This window comes from Pelodiscus sinensis, chromosome 4 (genome assembly GCF_049634645.1).
Source record: "Pelodiscus sinensis isolate JC-2024 chromosome 4, ASM4963464v1, whole genome shotgun sequence".
Classification (NCBI taxonomy): Eukaryota; Metazoa; Chordata; order Testudines; family Trionychidae; genus Pelodiscus; species Pelodiscus sinensis.
In genome coordinates, this window is record NC_134714.1 from 101335847 (window position 1) to 101349701 (window position 13855).

The following is a 13855-nucleotide window of genomic DNA, read 5'->3' on the forward strand; positions in this document are numbered from 1 at the left end:
TAATCAAGTGATCATCTCATGTTGGCCATTCCCAACTTCTGGCAAAATCAGTCTTTTAAAAATATTTCAAAAACTGGCTTGTCAAGTTTGTGTATCAAATACTATGAAACTAGACAGATTTATTATTAAACTGGATCATAATTGCTACCACCTTTTCTGGAGAGAGTTGTTCTTGAATTCTCATCTTTTCTCAGTAGTCCTTTCTTTAAACACTTAGTGTACTGGTGTGTGTGTGTGTGTGTGTGTGTGTGTGTGTGTGTGTGTGTGTGTGTGTGTGATGTACAACAGGGGTGGGGAGAACCTTTTTTAAGTCAGGGACCACTGATCCACAGAAAAATAAGTTGGGGGCTTGTAGTGAGTCAGCGTGGCCACCCACTTATCCAGAAGGGAAATGACTCCATAAGATCCCATTGGTGGGCGTTGCTAGAGTCACCGAGCCCCACCCATAGGAAGCAGAAGGGCAGGGGCTGAGAGCTCAGTTAGAGCCCAGCTGGGCTCTCTAAAAGGAAGGCATGGCTGCCCCGCTGTAGAAGGGATGACTGAGTTGGACCACCTGGCCCACTGCCAGAATCTGAAAATGGTCCAAGATCACCCCGACCACTGCCAGGCTCCAAACACAGGATGAGATGGCCAGGGCCCCTAACAGGCCCTGGAGATTGGGCTCCGCCGCCTGGACTGCTGAGTAACCCAGAGCTCATGGACACCCTGCCAGCGCCATTGTCCCCAGTGGACCCTGAGGAGTAACGATTGGCCCACAGGGAGATCTGGGAAGCGGTTGGGACGCAGTGGAGCACGTGGATGTACCCCTGCCACTTCCTCACCTTGGGTGGCAGGTTCTCCTTGTAGGGAGAACTCCCCTGCATTTGTTGGCTCTCTGCTTGCAAGGAGACCCGACCCCCACCTCAGCCTGCCGACTGGCTTGAAAGTGTAACTGTTTAAAACCGTGGTCCCGCGGGGGCATTCGTGTGCGCCCGCCATGTGCTCGGGGCTGGCCTGGCCCTGGGCACGTGGCGCATACACAGTGCCGGAGCTGGCTCCAGGCGCATGGTGAGTGCCGGCCCCGGGGGGGCGCCGGCCCCGGGCGCTTGGAGGGGGGGGCGCCGGCCCCGGGCACGCAGAGTTTGGGGGGGGAGGGGGCGCCGGCCCGGGGCGCGCGGCTCTTGGAGGTGGCCCCGGGCACTTGGAGGAGGGGCGGGGGGCGCCGGCCCCGGGCGCGGCTATGGGGGGGCATGCGGCTATGGGGGGGGGGCCCATCCCCGCCCCCTGGCGCCCGGCGGGCTAACGGCCACGCCCCCTGGCGCCCGGCAACCTCCACAGGTTGGGGACCACTGGTTTAAAACATCTCGACATCTTGCTGTTGGTACTGTTTGCCTGTTGCACTGCCCTGACCCAGGGTTGAGCCTTATAAACAGCATCTCAGCCTGCAGAGAAGCTTGAGTTCCTGAACTGCTTAAACTGTTTGCTTGCTGCCCCACCGTGACCAAGGGCATGACCTCTGTAAACTGCTGCTTGGCTTCCAGTCAGGCCTGAGCCCCTTGATTTGTGCTACTGAGTACCTGGATCCAGTCCCACCCTGAGTAAGGGTTTGGGCCTATAGATAGGCCTGCCGGCAGGCGGACACTGAACCTTATCTGTTGAACTGTATATAGACTGCTTGTTGCTTTACCCTGCTTAGCTTCATGGTCTGCGGCTCTTCCTGCAGCCTGAGCCCTCACCCATGACCTGAATGGATGCTCGCCCTGAGCACTAGAAGTCACAAAGTGCTATTTAGCTGGACAGGGTGGTAAGTCAGCATGACCTGCTGCTGACCCGGGCCATTGCAGGGCTGCACACAAGTGAGAAGCAAAGACTAAGCTAGTTTCCGGGGCCAGATCCATGCAAGCTGGGGGAAGGATGTTACACTACAGTTATCTGGCTAATCATGTAGTTGATGCAATACGTTAAGTTCATAAGGGGCTGCTTTGTAGAGCCGCAGTGGGGGTAGTGGCTGGAGCTGGGACTGAGCAGTCCGGCTTGCACTGGCTCTGCATTTTAAATGTAATAAGAGCTGCTGGGCTCTTACTACATTTAAAATGCAGAGGCGCAGCCTTCTGGAGCAGCAGAAGCTGGGACGGCTTGGTCCCAGCTCGCACTGAGTCCAGCAGCCTCTGTTCACAGCAGCCCAGTCGCTGTGAACAGGGACCCTTGTGGTCAGAGGCTGCTGCTGGAACAGCTTGCCTTCTCCTACTCCCCTCCCCCATCTGCCCTGCTGCCAGTGAGAGAGGTGGGGGGAGCAGGTGGCACCATGGAGATGGTGCTAGGGAAACCCGTTTTTGAGCTGGGTCCCCTGCCAGCTCTGCCTCCTTTTCTATCCCCACCTCTCCTTGCTGCCTCTTATACAGAGGCAGAAAGACAGGGGGGAAGTAAGTAGTCAAGTATTTCACTTGACTACCTGATAAACTTATACATCCCTGATTTACAAGCTGGCAAGTGAGTGGGTAATTCAAGCCCCCCGTATCTTGGACACAAACAAGTAGGAAAATTGTTTTCTTTATCTGATGTAGGTCTGCTAGGCTGATTCAGTACTGGATTACTGAGGCACAGAGAATATTTTAGAAAGTGGTTTACGTTCTGTGATCAAATATTGAAATCCTATAATGGGATCAGTTCAAGTCTTCATGTCTCTACAGCTGGTTCCCAAGTTACTAACACATTACAGACCAAACACTTGGCCGTAACTCGGAATGATTGTAACTCGGAACCCATTGAGTTACATTGCGACCACGCTGTTCGTAAGTGCAGGTCGTGTCAAACTCGGAGCCCGCATTTACGACCGCGATGGTTGTAAGTCAAGGTGGCTGTAAGTTGGGGACTGGCTGTACTGATAGTCTTCCTAGGAGGGATGGCAGCATGTCGTGGACTACATGATTAACTGATAAGCCTGGTCTTATCGGTTAATTCTATCAATTACACTCTCCCCCCCACCTCTTCATGTCTCTATCAGAGACAGCAATGGCGGGAGGCAGGAGCTGACTCTCACACTGCTTTTAAGGAAGTGGGGGTAGAGAGTGCGAAGGGTAGGACCAGGCAGACAGGTGGCGAGGGAGAGACCAGGAGGGAGCCAACACATGTGCTGGCTTTAGCGGCGCTGCCTGCCCTCACCTTGCTGCCTCCCACAGAGGCACTCAAGCTGTTTTTTTTCCCCCCTATCCCAGCACTGGCTTCCTTGGAGCTGCCTGCCCTTCTCTTCCCCCCACGCCGCCGCTGCTGCTGTTTATCACAGGCAGTAAGTGTATGGGGGAGGATGGGCAGGTGGGAGCTGGTGCTCACAGGGAACCAGATTTTAAGCCAGCTACCCATGAGCACCTGTCCCCCCATGTGAATTTGTAACTGCTAAAATTTCAAGCAGTTACATGTTTACACAAATACCCAGTAGTTAATATCACTACTTCCTAGAATTCTCAACTAGGGGGGGCAAAAGAGGACTGTATGGAATCACTCCCATGCCAGGCTGTAGCAGCATCAATTGAATAAATCAGTTTGAATAAGTAATTTTAGCTCGCTTCTGAAATCATGAAGCTTGAAATCCAGTTCTTAACGCAAATATTTTCACACCTATAAGGAAAAACTGTTTAAATGCTGAAAGTGCCAGTACTAAGAGAACACGTTCTGTTTGTTTAAGCGAAGGAGTAGAAGACTTTTTTATATTGTTTAAATCTTTGATCTTACACTGTCATGTTAAAATATTTAACAAGTTTCCTTGTTTGTTACTAACACTGTAGATTTTTAAGCAACTTTTCATCTTTAATAAAGTTAGTTTACTGCTTTGTGCTTGCTGGGTTGTTATGGTTCGGGTTTTCATTTTTCTATTTCTCTCGGGACAAATTATATTTTAAAATGGTATGGCAACATTTGTAAGTCTCATCTTACAAAAGCTTTAACAACTCAATTTTAGGATACTAAACTTGTCCCTTTTTAATTTCATGGTTTTGTTTCAAAAGTACATTATGCTACTTTGTTGAAGTAATTATAATATTTTCTTCTGACTTTAAAATGTGCATCACTTGCCATGGTTGTTTTATCAGAGCTCTGCAAGGGATTCTGTGAAATGAGATTTTACAAACCATGAAGCATTTTACTACAGGTTGCTGTACAATGATATAAGAATAATTCTTTGTTTCTCTAAATGAATACAACATAGATACAGAAATATGTGAATGTGCTATATGAATGAATTGGAGGTAAGCAAAATGAATCTAGTTTTGTGTATCTTGAGTATAAAATATTTAAAAATTTATATAGAAATATAATGGATTATTTTTCAAAGTCTGAATGGTTTTACAGACAGTTGCTCTAAGGATTGTCAAATGCTGAAGAGATTTATTTTTGGTTTGTTTTTAGTATACCATCTTGTGTTGCTAAGAGAGTAAATACCAGAATGAGCCTTCATGGTGCTAGTGGTGGACATGAGAGATCACGGGACAGACGCAGATCAAGTGACAGATCACGAGACTCATCCCATGAAAGAGCAGAGTCTCAACTCACTCCGTGTATCAGGAATGTAACTTCACCAACAAGACAATACCATGGTGGTAGGTTGGAGACTAATTTGTGTTCCAAAAACTTAATCTTTTAATATGATCATTTTTCCTTTGAATAGGGCAGACTAAGAACACTTTTTCTTAAATGTCATGCTATCAAAAGTTATAACACAATTATCAATATGTGTTCAAATTTCTCATACTAGGAAAATGCCTATCATAGACCAGAAAGTAATAGTCTACTTTAGACTTTTTATTCTAAAACTCTTGTTTTCCATTGAGGTACTACGTTGCCAGTTTGTTTGCTTTGCTGTTCCTGCGTTGATATGATGTCCTAGTTTTATCATTGGCTTTAAAAAAAAAAACACCCACAAAAACGTAGCCTCTCTGTACTTTCTGAAGACAGGCTTCCTGCCTATGTGACATCACATAGGAGGAGTTGGTATATCAGATGGAAGTGAACATCATGAGGTGAACAAATTGCTAAATATTTCTTTGAGTTTGACATTTGGGTGCTCCTGCCACATGTTTGCACAATTTATGAAATATAGCCAAAATGGTTTTGTTGTATGGTCATGATTAGCCCTCATGCCATGTTGGTAATAGAAACCTAATGTCAAACAGCTTGATTGCATGGATCCTTTTTAAAGGATCGCCAATTTATACTTGAAATTTTACTTGATTCTAGCTCTAAAGTAAACTAATTCTTTTTCTGTCAGAAACAAGCTGAGAAATGAGCATCCTTACATTACTGTTTTGTGATGTTTAACAATCCCAATGCTAGTAAATTTTTTTTTTTTTTTTTTGCATTAACATTTTAAGGTGATGTTAATACTGGGCAAGTGGATTGTTGAGCTGGAAATCTGAACACACTCCCTTTCTTGACTACTATGCAATTGCGAATGAATGTTTCTGTTCAGATATTAATTCTTTGTTCCAATAAAGCCATTGTCCCTCTTCTGTTCTTGGGAACTCTCTTTTTTTTTTTTTTTTTTTTATGAGCTAGTAGTAGATTTATAAATAGCAATCTAGTCTCTGGCATACTCTTCAATAGCAGAACAAGTCAAGTTAATGGTGTTTAGTACTAGGGCTGCTATATTTTTTTGCCCCCTGCTTCAAAATGAGTCTCTGTACTGCTATTGGTAATATGACTGTGGTTACCAACATTTTTCGTACCAAATTTATAAAATGAATATGCAGATAAAATTTTACCAGTCTGCCAAAGGTTTGTGAATGGGTTTGCCAGTCCACAGTATAAAAAGCCCTGGACCCCAGGTCCCCAGTGTCAGTCCTAACATCTAGAGCCCCTCACCCTTCCACTGCCCCTCCACTGCCAGCCACTGACCTCAGAGTCTTCTGTACCCAACCACTCCCCATGCCAGCTTCTCGCCATTAGAGCTGCCTAGTGATAGCCCCCCACCCCCAATACTTCAGTGCCAGCCTCCTGTTTCCAGAGCCCCATTGCACCTGAGCCCCATTGTACCCAATCCGCCTGGTCCCCCTGCCAGCCCTCAGTCCCCAGTATTAACCCTGTCCCCAGTGCCAGCCCTGCCCCCCCTTAGCCCCCTCACTACTAGCCTCACCCCCAAAGCCCCCCGTGCCAACTCCACATCCTGGATGTGTCAGTTCCCCTCAGGGTCAGCACCCCACCTCTTAGAGCCCCAAACACTAGCTCCACCCCCATTGCCCCATACCTGCCCCCATCACCCAGCTCTGCTGCTGCCTCACAGCTGCCAGCTGAGTGCAGAGCACTTTCCTGCATGGTGGGAGGGTTGCGCAGAGCATGCAGCACACCGGGCTCCAGCTGAGTGCTGTGGCAGCTTGGCTCCAGCTGAGTGCCGTGGCAGCTTGGCTCCACGTGGTGCTTGGCTCCAGCTGAGTGCCACGGCAGCTGGGCCCCTGATGAACGCTGCAGCAGCTGGGCTCCATAAGGCAGTTGGCTCAAGCTGAGTGCTGCAGCTGCCTATCACGCGGCCACCCGAGCTGGTGCCGGGGCCACAGTGAGGCTGTCTGCAGGGCCACTCACTTTGCTGCTATGTGGGGAACCCCAGCAAGTGGGGCTTATTAACAGCTGGAGATGTGGCCTGGCAGTGTGCTGCGGCCTAGCAGACAGGGGTTCATGGCCCGCTTCTGGTCTGCGTACCGGCAGTTGGGAACCACTGATGTAAGAGATCAAGAAGCAGATCGTTAGACTCATTTCATGAAAGTGCAGAGACTGAACTCACTCATCATTTTTATATTTAATAAAAGTTACATTTTAAAGGCCTTTAATACTTTGTGCAGCTACTGGGCTGTTTTTTCCCATTGCTGCACAGTGTGGTTTCCAAAATAGATGACTATTTATAGAGATGTTCACTCCATGTGGCAGTTACTGGAGCTTAGCTGTTCAGCCGTCTGTTTAATTGTGACACTGAATGCCTTTCCGAGACCAGAGCTCTGTGTAGCTCAAAAGTTTGTGTCTCAGCAACAAAATTGGCTCAATAAAATATATTGCCTCAGCCTGTCTGTTCAGTATTGAGGCAGTTGAGAAAAATGTTTAATTCCCAGAATTCAACAGGCATAAATACCATCTTCAGTGTTTCATTTGTCAATTAAAGAAATAGCAGTTGTATCCCAGAACCTGAAGGATGCAATTTCATCCACCTCTTTGCTTTTGACAAAAGCAGTCTGTTTCCTAAGTGCTAATTTGGGAACAATCCTAACCTCTTCTACGGTGCAAGTGTCTGTTAGGTCCCAAGATCTGGGTAGTTGAAGGTCTGGATAGTTGAAGTTTCTTTTTTCAGTTGGGGCCAGATTATGTACATAAACTATAGAGACCATCTTCTGGAATCATGTGACTGCATCAGAATCTGAGTGTTTATTTTCTTAGCCAGATACTTGAGATTTCTTATCACCATTGTGAAGAACTTGAATGAATGCTGTCAGTGCAGTGAGGTCTGCAGACTCTGGAAGAATGATATACTAGCTCTGAGAGACACAAACTTTCCATGCATCTCAATAGCAAGTTGAAATACAAGGCCTCCCCTACCTCCTTTTAGTGTAGGTGTATATGGGGGGAGGAGAAGGAAGTGCCTTGTCACCACCTTTTCTCTGTGGATAGGAGAGAATACCTGCTACTACTCCTTCTTCTGCCCCTAAGAATGGAGGGAGTGACTTGGTTATCATAGGCAGGGCTTGCCAAGCGGCAGTGAGCCCCACTCACCCGCCGCGCGGTTTCGCACCATTCTGCATTCTGTGCATGTGCAGATTGCTTTGCGCTGGCTCTTCCGGGTTGTAATCTACTCGCCACGGGCGAGGGTGTTGGCCTCCATTCCCCCTACATTTTGTCTTTGCAGAGGTGGCTGCAGACCTCCCAGCCTCGGGGGTATAAGGCTTCTCCTCTTCTGCTTTAGGGGGGGTGATGCCTTATCTTCTGTTTCCAGAACAGCATAACAGTTCCCCAGTACCACGTTTGGGAGCAGGGGTGGAGCAGTGCCTGCTGCCAGAAGTGACCAGCTGTCCGAGTTTCCTTGACCCATCTGCTCCTCTATCAATGGTGTGTCAGCAGTCTTGTGTAGTGGGATGATTCCTCAGCCTCAGCTGTCTCTCCAGGAATTCTTTGTGGATTAGGATGCTTCTTAGCCTAACACCTTCCTCCTGTTGCTCTCTCCCACCTGGTGCTTGAGAGATTCTGCCAGCAGGCTTCTTCCACAATGGATGGTCTCCCCAGTCTGAATTTAAGTAAGTGGGAATTGCAAGCCACAGTCCCTGCAAAACCACACCAGGATCTGCATAGAGGCATCCATAGTCAGGCAGTCTGTCTGGCTGCAGGTGGAGGCAATAGAAACTATGCTGTCCCAGATGCTGTGGGTCTTCCTATCCATATTAGGACTCTATCTGTGAAACTCTCCTGTCTGTAGCCCCCTTTCTGCTTCACTCCCCCTGGTTGTTCTGCCTCTGGCTTATGTTTTGTAATGACAAATATGTTATGCTAGAAAGAAAGCTGTTGATAAAAATGTTAGCCCTGGTGCTATATACACTTATGTTCATATTTCAATCAATGAGGTTATTGATGTATGTAAAATGGTGTCTGCTGGGTGTTTGCAAGTACAGTAAACTTCCGATAATCTGGCACCTTTAGGACCCAGGGGGCGCCTGATTATCGGATATGCCGGAGTACCGGAAGGGGGGCTCTGAGGGGTTTGGGGTGGGGGTGGGGAGTTTGCGGGGAACTGCGCAGCGTAGGAGAGGGCGGTGCTGCGGGACCAACTTGGTAGCACCCCAGCGGCTCTGCCCCCAGCTTCCCCATGTCAGCCGCTGGTCAGTTTCAGTAGCGGCTGACTTGGGGAAGCTGGGGATGGAGCAGCTCCAAATGTCTGGCTGGCTGGAGCAGTTCCGGGTTCCAGTTGGTGCCGGACCACTGGATGCCGGACAGTTGGAGTTTTACTGTAATTGGTCCACGTGGTGAAATGGTTATGCTTGGAATGGAATTGAGAGAGAAAAGTCTTAGAGATTAGAAAGGAAACACAACAAGGGATGTGAGGTACACAGAATGACTGATATACAGTAAGTAAATCTGATGTTACTGTTCACCCTTGCCATGTGATGAGGCAGTGTTAAAAGGAAACAAAGGCAGATGTTAAATTGCCCCCTCCCAATGTAAAAATGTTGCAATATTTTGTTATAACAATAAGGCCAAGAGTTGCTTAGAAGTCAGACGATTAGAGATTTTTATAGATGAAAACTTTCACATTAATATAAAGTATCAGAGGGGTAGCCGTGTTAGTTTCCATCCCGGACACACCACACGATCCATTGTTTACAGCCAAGCACTGAGGTACAACCGCATATGCTCCAACCCCTCAGACAGAGACCTACACCTACAAGATCTTCAACAAGCATTCTGTAAACTGCGATACCCACACGAGGAAGTGAGGAGACAGATTGAGAGAGCCAGACGTGTACCCAGAAGCCTCCTGCTACGGGACAAGCCCAAGAAAGAAACCAACAGAACACCACTGGCCATCACCTACAGTCCCCAGCTAAAACCTCTCCAACGCATCATTAGTGATCTTCAACCCATCCTGGACAATGATCCCTCGCTTTCACAGGCCTTGGGAGGTAGGCCGGTCCTTGCCCACAGACAACCCGCCAACCTGAAGCATATTCTCACTAGCAACTACACACCGCACCATAATAACTCGAACTCAGGAACCAATCCTTGCAACAAACCTCGGTGCCAACTCTGCCCACGTATTTACACCAGCAACACCATCACAGGACCTAACCAGATCAGCCATACTGTCACTGGTACATTCTCCTGCACATCCACCAACGTAATATATGCCATCATGTGCCAACAATGCCCCACTGCTATATACATCGGCCAAACAGGACAGTCCCTACGTAAAAGAATCAATGGACACAAATCTGATATTAGGAATGGCAACATACAAAAACCTGTAGGGGAACACTTCAATCTTCCTGGACACACAACTGCAGATCTAAAAGTAGCCATCCTGCAGCAAAAAAACTTCAGGACCAGACTTCAAAGAGAAACTGTTGAGCTACAGTTCATCTTTAAGTTTGACACAATCAACTCTGGATTAAACAAAGACTGTGAATGGCTTGCTAACTACAAAAGCAGCTTCTGTTCCCTTGGAATTCACACCTCCAGATCAGCTGCTAGAAGTGGGCCTCATCCTCCTTGATTGGATCACCTCATCATCTCCAGCCTGATCCTGGCCTGCATATTTATTCCTGCCTCTGGAAATTTCCACTACATGCATCTGACGAAGTGGGTCTTTGCCCACGAAAGCTTATGCTCCTACACTTCAGTTAGTCTGTAAGGTGCCACAGGATTCCTCGTCGCTTTCACATTAATATAAGTAATGATTGAAATCCTTTTTTGTAATGGATATAAATCCTCATGCTTTCAGGACTTAAACTCCTGACAGATGGGGGTAGGTGTAAAAATTCCCTATAGGTAGTGTTACCTCATTGTTCGCTATAGAGTTTCTTGCTGCTTTTTGTGAGGTGTCTGATAGTCCATTAGGCAGGTAAAAGACTACTTACATGCTTCACACTAGTGGTGCACTTAACTCCTTTAGCAGTTTCTGCTGGTCAATGGCTGACCAAGGGTAGTAATAGGATTAAAGCAAATGGTATAGAACACTGCAAAAGCTTAACTGCTGTTATGAATCAATGTTTTTAAAATATGATGCTTTTTTAAAATTTGCTGGAAACTAAACTCGTACAGTACGTTCAACGTGGAATGTAAAATTTTCTCAGGAGCTCTTTGGGAGAGAAAAGGATGCTTATAAACCTAGGAAATAGGATCTTAGGTTCAAAATGTAGCCAGATTTGGTGTAGTGTCTTAATTTTTAGCTTTTAAGGGCTTGTCTACATGGCAAGCTGCTACTCTGCAAGCTAGTATGTGAATCTACCACTCAAGCTTGCTGATAGTGTGTGGGAGTGTTGGTATGCTAAATTACACCCTGAGATTTTCACTGTGCTGTAGCAATGTCCATACAGGATGCTACTACATGGCAAGCTAATGTGCTGTGCTTGCTATGCAGTAACTTGCTGTGCAGATAAGTCCTAAGCCATTTTTTCAGTGAATCAGGTTACCATGCTCATGAGTGTTTGTAAGAAATAAAGATGATCTGACAAGCTTTTGTGACCATAACATTTTTAATGCCCTCTCCCCCGTTTCTGTTTTTAGATCGAGAAAAGGATCACAGTTCATCTCGGCCAAGCAGTCCTCGGCCTCTGAAAACTTCCCCAAATGGTTCCACTAGCAGTGTTGGGAACAACAGTAGAAACAGTAGCCAATCAAGTTCAGATGGGAGTTGCAAGCCTGCTGGGGAAATGGTATTTGTATATGAGAATGCAAAAGAAGGAGCCAGGAGCATAAGAACCTCTGAACGAGTTACCCTTATTGTGGACAACACTAGATTTGTCGTAGATCCTTCGATTTTTACTGCACAGCCTAATACAATGTTGGGCAGGTTGGTGGTATTATTATTCTGTGGAATAGGGCACTCTAAATATTTACAGATTCTGTCTGAACCACTTCTTTGTAAAGCAAATAATGAACACTAATGTTTTGGCTACTAATGTTTTATCTTTAATGTTTTAAATGGTTTTTTTTTTTTTTTTTTTTTTTTTTTTTTAAGTATATCACTTCACATGACTTTGTAACTGAGGCCACAACTACTTTATAGAGAGATCTTGGAGTCATTGTGAATAGTTCTCTGAAAACATCCACTCCGTGTGCAGCGGCAGTCACAAAAGCAAACAATGTTAGAAATCATTGAAAAAAAGATAGAAAATAAGACCGAGAATATCTTATTGCCTCTATATAAAACTATGGTACACCCACATCTTAAATATAGGCGGCCCCTGACTTGTGATGCGACCAGTTCCTGGGGAAGCATCGCAAGTCGGGGGCATCATAACTCGATCCCTCATTTACAATAGGCATCAAGTGTCATCGTAAATGCGGGCCGAAGATGTAAGTCGGGGGTTTTTGGCCCCTTCCACACTTACAGAAATGGTTGTAAGTGCAGGGGGTTGCAACTCAGGTGGTCGCATTTCGGGGGATTCCTGTACTGTGTACAGATCTGGTGGCATCATCTCCAAAAAGATATGTTGGCACTGAAAACCGGTTCAGAGAAGGGCCCTTCCCCCCCCCCCCCCAAAAAAAGAGGGTTTTGGAACAGGTCCCATATGAAGAGAGATGAAAAACTCTTTGGACTTCTCAGTTTGGAAAAGAGGAGACCAACGGGAGATACGATAGAGGTCTATAAAATCATGACTGGTGTCGAAAAAATGAATAAGGAAAAGTTATTTAGTTATTCCCATAACAGAAGAACTAGGAGTCACCAAATGAAATGAATGGGCAACAGGTTTAAAACAAACAAAAGGAAGCTTTTATTCACGCAGCGCACAGTCAGTCTGTGGAACTCCTTGCCAGAGGATATTGTGAAAACTAGGACTTAACAGGGTTCAAAAAAGAACTACAGGCAGTCCCCGACTTACGTGGATCCGACTTACGTCGGATCCCTAGATACGAACGGGGTGAGGCAACTCCCGCACATGCGCAGCAGCATTCCCGGGGCTCGCTCACCTGGGTCCTAGGATCCTCCTCCTCCTCAGGCCGGCTCCGACTGGGGTCCCGCAGAGCTGCCGGGCAGAGGAAAAGTGCGTCCCCACGCCCGCTGCCCCCCCCCCACCCCCTGCCAGCAACAGGCTGCCCCCTCCCCTGAGCAACAGGCTGCGGAAGAGACAAAAGCAGCCTCTCTGCCCCTCCTCCCCTCTATACATGCCGGGCTCCCGGGAGCGCAGCAGCGTCCCCGGGGCTCGCTCACCTGGGTCCTAGAATCCACCTCCTCCTCCTCTTCAGCCAGCTCCAACTGGCCTCTGCCTGCAGCAGCTGGCCACAGGGACAGGGATCCCGCAGAGCTGCCGGGCAGAGGAAAAGTGCCTCCCCACGCCCGCTGCCCCCCCCCCCCCCCGCGGCCTCGCATCCTGCACGCCTCCCCCCTCCCCCCCTGCCAGCAACAGGCTGCCCCCTCCCCTGAGCAACAGGCTGCTGAACAGCAGACAAAAGCAGCCTCTCCGCCCCTCCTCCCCCTATACATGCTGGGCTCCCTGGGCAAACAAAGACTCCACCAAAACAAACAAAGTGCTGGCCTCATTGTGTTAGCAAAAAAAGGACCCTCCTCCTAGAACCCTGGGTGGTGTGTGGAAATAAAGCTATTAGCTCAAAGCATGGTGCAGAGCTGTTTGGTATTTGATGAGTTACTCCTTTAGTCCTGAGTTTGTCACAGGGACAGAAATAGATGTGAAATCTTCTGAACAGGGGAACAGACAGCAAAACAAACATTAGAGGGGAGTTAACCTTTCCCTATGCTATCCAAAACTAAAAAAAAATGTTTGGCTAGAGTTTCCCCTACAATATGTACCAGTTCCGACTTACATACAAATTCAACTTAAGAACAAACCTACAGTCCCTATCTTGTACGTAACCCGGGGACTGCCTGTAGATAGATTCATGGAGGTTAGGTTCGTCAATGGCTATTAGCTAGGATTGGTTGGAATGGCATTCCTAGCCTCTGTTTCTCTGGAGGTGGGTGACTGGGGAGGGATCACATGAGGATTACCTGTTGTGATCCCTCCCTCTGGCACATCTGGTGCTGGCCATTGTCAGGCTACAGGATACTGGGCTAGATGGACCTTTGGTCTGACCCAGTATGGCCATTCCTATGTTTATGAAGAGTGTAAGAATAATGAAGTTTTCTAAACGTCTGAAAATGTTTAATGTTGTAGCTCCATTACTAAGGAGGATAGGA

At 47.2% G+C, this 13855-nt stretch overlaps 1 protein-coding gene across 2 annotated transcripts in view; it reads left to right on the plus strand.

The window, feature by feature from the left end:
• BTBD10 (BTB domain containing 10) overlaps positions 1-13855 on the plus strand; it is a 50007-nt gene that overhangs the window by 25488 nt on the left and 10664 nt on the right. For both annotated transcript variants that reach the window (XM_014568881.3, XM_014568879.3), the window contains exons 2-3: positions 4381-4571; positions 11224-11509. In XM_014568881.3, the coding sequence (XP_014424367.1) occupies positions 4418-4571; positions 11224-11509 (440 nt within the window). In that variant the 5' untranslated portion in view covers positions 4381-4417. The remainder of the gene's footprint in view (positions 1-4380; positions 4572-11223; positions 11510-13855) is intronic.